At 37.2% G+C, this 6,171-nt stretch overlaps 1 protein-coding gene across 1 annotated transcript; it reads right to left on the reverse strand.

Annotated features, from left to right (window-relative positions):
- Window positions 1-1,106: 1,106 nt before the first annotated feature.
- On the reverse strand, window positions 1,107-5,936 carry RLN2 (relaxin 2). The gene is made up of 2 exons (XM_017869289.1): window positions 5,599-5,936; window positions 1,107-1,771 (listed from the first exon to the last, which is right to left on the reverse strand). Exons 1-2 carry the CDS (start codon window positions 5,807-5,809, stop codon window positions 1,425-1,427), a joined length of 558 nt encoding a protein of 185 aa, XP_017724778.1. The 5' UTR covers window positions 5,810-5,936; the 3' UTR covers window positions 1,107-1,424.
- Between the last annotated feature and the right edge of the window lie 235 nt (window positions 5,937-6,171).

The raw sequence follows: 6,171 nt of genomic DNA on the forward strand, positions 1-6,171 counted from the left end.
CAAAGGATCACAACTCCTTGCCAGCAAGGAACAAAACTGGATGGAGAATGAGTCTGACAAACTGATACAAGTAGGCTTCAGAAGTTGGGTAATAATAAACTCCTCCAAGCTAAAGGAGCATGTTCTAACCCAATACAGGGAAGCTAAGAACCTTGAAAAAAGGTTAGTTGAATTGCTAATTAGAATAATCAATGTAGAGAAGAACATAAATGACCTGATGGAGCTGAAAAACACAGCACGAGAACTTTGTGAAGAATACACTAGTATCAATAGCCGAATCGATCAAGCAGAAGAAAGGATATCAGTAATTGAAGATTAACTTAATGAAATAGAGAAGACAAGATTAGAGAAAAAAAGAATAAAAAGGAATGAACAGTCTCCAAGAAATATGGGACTGTGTGAAGAAAACAAATCTACATTGATTTCACCTGAAAGTGAAGGGGAGAATGGAACCAAGTCGGAAAACACTCCTCAGGATCATGTGTGGAACATGTATACCTATGTAACAAACATGCACATTCTGTACATGTAACCAAGAACTTAAAGTATAATTTTTAAAAAAGAAAACAAAATAGACAGAACCAGTAAAATACTAAGTTGATAACTATGTCAATTTACTTTTCTAACAAGTGTTCATACTATTTCAGTAATTTTGCTTACAGAAATAGTTTGTAAATTCTAAAGAAGTGAACATAAATTATGTTCCCTCATACTATTTCTTCTGTAATATATGATATGAACTTGTTTGTTCTGTTCTACATTATGTCTATTCCTTTTTCTCCTTAAAAAATAATTTACTTTTAAGTTTCTTAGACACTAGAACCGAGAACAGAACCCTAGCTTAAAAGTGCTTGCGTTCCCTTCATAGCATACTAGAAGAAAAAAAAAAAAAAAAAAGAAGTTAAAAAGGAAATAAAAGTACTTGAGTTTATATGGCCTCAACTAAATTAAATTGGTTTAGTGTCCAATCTGATTGTTAGCAATGAGTATTTCAATATGACACAAAAACCTTTTGAAATATATTAGGAAAGTTTAAGTTGTATGGCTTTATGTATATCCAATCTAAGAGTTAATATCAAGAAAAACATTTTGGTCCATTTCATGTAACTGGTGTTAGGTACTGTATTGTTACTACGTATGGTTAAAGTGGTAGAGGTTTTATTGTAATTTTAAGTTAACAGCATGAAAAGAATAACACAACATAATCATAATAAAAGACAAAAAAGGTTTTCAGCATAAAAGTGTCATTTACAGAAACTACAATAATACAAAGAACATTTTCTTACACATCAAATAAAAAAGTCTAAACATCAACAAAGGTTTCTTATATTCTAAGAATTGGTGGGACCTGACAGAAGCATCAGTGAAAATGTCATTAAGACTATATGTGAATATTAGAGAAGATGTGCATAATTAGCTTCATCTCAGCAAAATTTAGCAAGAGATTTTTTGGTACAACCAATATGGCAACATTGATTAGACAATGTCATGTAGAGTTGTCTCTTTTTTCGAGAATGAGTATCCAAGCCTAAGGATTTTAATTCTGAAGGACTGCTGTCTGTGGCTTCACTTTGTCTATTGCGAATAATTTTCTTAAATTCTTCAAAGCTAAGATTGGAATCTTTTAATACAGGTACATGTTGTTGTAGCTCTGGTAATGCTGGCTGCCTCTCAGACAGGGTTAACTTCAGCTCCTGTGGCAAATTAGCAACAAATTCTGACATCATATTTATGGTTTCTGTATCTTGGTTGATGAGGGATGGCACAATTTCTGTTAAATTTAAAAAAAAAGGTGTATGTGAGGGTATATTCATGTCAAAGAGCACTCAGAAAAACTATGAATGTTGGCGTAGACAAAAAAAAGCATTGCCTCAATATAAACATTGAAACAAAATAAGCAAGCATCCTAATATCTAAACACTTAGCTTACTTATAGTTGGACACCTTAAAGTTCCACAATTTTACAAAGGCTCTGCTTTACCCGATTGGTCCTCTCTCATCTCTCTTCATGATACCCTCAGTGCTTTTATCATAGTACTTTTGACTCTCCCTGACATTAATCTGCCATCTTTCTGAAGTCATGTAAGTCATTGAAAACAGTTTGACCACACATCGTGGTCATTTTCTTGGATTCTTCTTACTTAAGTCATTTTCTTCCATTGCTAAGCTATGACTTATGATATTATGAGTTGTAATAATAACTCTTGAAAAAGGTATTATTTTAAGCTATTGAATGTTTCATGGTGGGAAGTTACTCCTGGAGGATAAAGTTAAAGAGGCAGAATTTCCAACACCTGTGATCTAATCAGCAGGCAAAAGAAGTCTCTGATGTTCCTTAACCATCTATTTAACAATTTGTCTTCCCCAGAGTATTTACCCCAAATCAATAGTATTTTATATGAAAGAGAGAAGTGAGTTAAAGAACACTAACCAGAAATCACTGATTTAAGAAGAGATTCGTATCTGCTGTGGAGTATGTGCACTGACTAATGTTTTCTGTCTGATGTGTGTTCCAAAGCTGCACATCATGCACTATGCAAGATCTGTGTATCCCCTAGGAAGGGAGCCTGTTCTTACACAGCAACTCAGGCTGGCCAAATGTGAAGCCTGGGACTTGGGCTGGGAACCTGCTGGACACCCAGCTGATATCCTCCATCTTTGTACCCATTCAGCTCAGTTGAACATTCATTACCTGTTTCCATGTCTCTGGAACTGCCAGCTAAAAGATATAAATGTTTTTAAATGTTTCTTGCTCTCAAAAAGCTTACAGTGAGCTAAACCCTCTCCTAACCTTAACTGTCCTAATTATACAACTTAATAGTTTTATTTCACAAAGAAATTAGAAACACTGATGATGTTTACATTATAGTGTAAACCCAGATCAGATCTTGCTGCTCTCTTCCTGGACAGCAAAACTGTCCATTAACAAGGCATTACTCTTGAAGTAATGAAAAGAAACAGAAGAGAGGAGTAAATCTAAGTATGGGAGGCAGACACCTCTGGTTAACCACTGATGCCTGCTGAAGAGGAAAACCATGGCCCTTCACCTAGACAGTGGTAATTCTGGGGCTGATCATTTCCTGAGTTTTGTGGCAAGAGACTCAGTTGTTCCCCTTTTAGCCAACAACAAACTTCAACAGTTGGAGTTTGACAGAGGAATTAAGAAAAAGAAACTGTAGTATTTCATCTTCCCTCCTAACACTCTCCCTCATTCATGTTCTAAACTGGAAATGACAGATGCAATTTATATCATTTTTTGTTAAATGAGAGGTTTTGGCATTTCCCCTGAGTAAGACATCCTAAATTTAATTCAATTTCCTCATAGAAACCTCTCTTTGATCCAACCTAAACTTTCTGTAGTTGGGGCCTTATTAAATGCTGATAAAAGCTGATGGTAATTTTCTATATTAAAGCCAGTTAAATGAGTCAGCCAAAACAGTTAGTTTGTATTAAGTTTATTCATAGGCTGTGTATTTTGTACTCTTTAATTAAAATTATATTTTTAAACCTGTTTTGAAATATTTCATCCATAACACCTTTAGCTATGGAACCTAGGCTCAGAGAAAATATTCTGGCTGAATTCATACAAATATCCCTATTTACTGTATTTTGGATGTAAATCTCACTAAAATAGGCCTCTTCTGGTTTAAAGTGTATCTTATTTTTAAAAGGGATGTAGTGAATATTATTTTGGCACATATTGTAGGATGAAATGGATGGCTAACAATGTAATAATGTGAAAGCAAATAGCAACTACCTAACAGTAGAAGTGTGAAAACTCATATCAATCACAAATTACTGACATGTACTTCCAAAATGATTCCTACCTAGTAATGGTAAACATTTGTCTTAATCTCCATGTGCAGGCAATGTTTTCTTAGTTTACTTTCAGTTAAATTATATTGCACAGCAATAAAGAAAATTCTTTAAAATATACTTTGTAATGTCATGTCTCTTCAAAGGAAATAAAAATGTAGCCATATCTATATACAAATGTGCTCAATGAACTATTTTCAGCAACAATTTAGAAATAAACTAAATATCCACCAAACAATCTTTAAGCATATGTGGCAGATTTATGACAAAAAACACTACACAGGAATTTTAAATTGTGTTTTGGAATAATAACAATGTGAGAAACTGCTCAAAGTATAATGATGAGTGAAAATGCAAAAGATATACATATACCTATCCAAATGTTAACATTTCTTTCTACTTGTTTAATATAATTTCACTTTCTCATAAAATTCATATATACTTTTCAAAGTCTTTAATATCTACAAGTGCTTCCATTTTATCCCTGCATTAATGTACATTTTGTCTTTAATATGAGCATTACTACTTATATAGTCAGAAAAGGTGGAATAATAAAGCAATTCTGGTTTTCTCTACTTTGAATCAGTAAATTCCTAGACTTTGTGGTACTTTTGTACTAATGTTACACAAAAGTCATGTAAAAACTGCCATTAAATAAATCAAACTCTAACAATGTAGAAAAGTAAATAACTTTAGAAGCATACTTTAAATATCATAAAAGAGAACTAAATGTATTTCTATTAGAGTCATTTATATACAGTATATGCATGTAGCCTATAAAATTTAGTTGTGGTTTATCATAAATTACATATGTCATATTAATATAAAACACGTAATATTTGCAAACTGCGGTTACCTTCTCTGAATTTAATATGATCCATTACAGTTCTTAGACTAGTGTATACCTCCGTGAGTTTCCACTGCTACTTTATAAATACAAAAAGATCAAGCTGCACTCAATTCTAAGATCTTGCTTTTAAAGCAAACCCACTGCAGCTTCCAAATGCTTGAAAGTATCAGTAGGGTCTTCAGCTATGCTGTTCTGAAGAGCCTGCTTCCCTTGTCTCTGGTCTTCTTGAGTTTCTCTAATAAGCATTCAAGCCTTTTCTTTCTCTTCCATCCCCTGTCTCACACATGAACTTCAATACCCAGATCAAAGAAGTGGGAGGCCAGACTCTTTCATTTGGAATGTTTTTGTTTGTTTGTTTTAAAAAACGTTTCCAGTGGCATAGGCCACAGCCCAACTTTTCTACTACGAGAGTCAATAAGCATAAGGCCCTTCCTGTCTTCCCATTACGGGACCCTCACAGAGACCTCAGAGCATTGCCCCGTCCTACAGGCGCGCAAACAGGCTTGATAACCAGCGCACCGCCTCAGCGTTTGCCCCCTTTCCTCTCTATCCGAGATGCCCTGTCCACGTGCCCCCACCAGCATGCCCGCGGTCTGGCCGCCTGGCTTTCCTGTGGGGTACACCTCCTCTGAGGCTTCCCCTTCCTTTCCACCTCGTCGCTCTAGCTGCCTTGTGGGAAAGGCACCAAGGAACTCTTCCTATTCTCGGTGCTTTCCTTCCGTCTGGTGAGATTCCCAGTGAGACTGTTTGAATAAAATCACCTGGCAAAGGAAAAACCCAAACTTTAGGAACCACCCATGGTGGAGTAGGAGCTGAGCACTGACAGCCAATGAGATCTCGAGTCGGAAGTGCAGGCCGCCGTTCCAATTGGGCGTCCACCCGAGAGTAACCAATGGGAAGTGCAGGAAGGCCGGGGGGGCGGGAGCTCTCACCTGCCACTGGTCTAGGTTTCAGAGGAGCATCTTCCTGGTTCAGAGACCTTTTGCCCAAGGTGCTCTTGCCGCAAATGGCAATCTGCGCGCGAACTAACTCGCGGCCGCATGCTTTAATAACGTCGTCCATCCATTTGGCCGCGACTGCTCTGGAAAATTGGTTCAGTAGTAAACAGACTCCTAGCAGATGAAACAAGAACAGGCGAGGCATCCTGGGCCTGGTCTCTCCTGGAGGTCTGGGTGTTGCAACCTTTCAGCACTGCAGCTGCTGTGGCCTACAGACCTGGGCCTGTGTGCCTGTCCCGGGCTTTAGGCAGCTTTCCCTACCTGGCTCAACCAGTCTTTTGTATCCCTTGGGCTGTCACTCAGCTCTTAAGGCAAGGGTGCCAGCTCCACCCCTTTCCCACACCTCTCCACAGAATTTTCTTCCTCAGCACTTGGTCTCCCTCCCCGCCTTTCCTTCATTTGCCCATCCCTGTGTCCTTGGCCCTTTTACAGTTGTGTTTTTCTCTTTCATTACCCTCAAACAATTTTGTCTACTTAGGTAAAGTTATTTTAGATATGAAGCCTTTC

Source organism: Rhinopithecus bieti, unplaced genomic scaffold (assembly GCF_001698545.2).
Source record: "Rhinopithecus bieti isolate Rb0 unplaced genomic scaffold, ASM169854v2 scaffold_5149, whole genome shotgun sequence".
Lineage (NCBI taxonomy): Eukaryota > Metazoa > Chordata > Mammalia > Primates > Cercopithecidae > Rhinopithecus > Rhinopithecus bieti.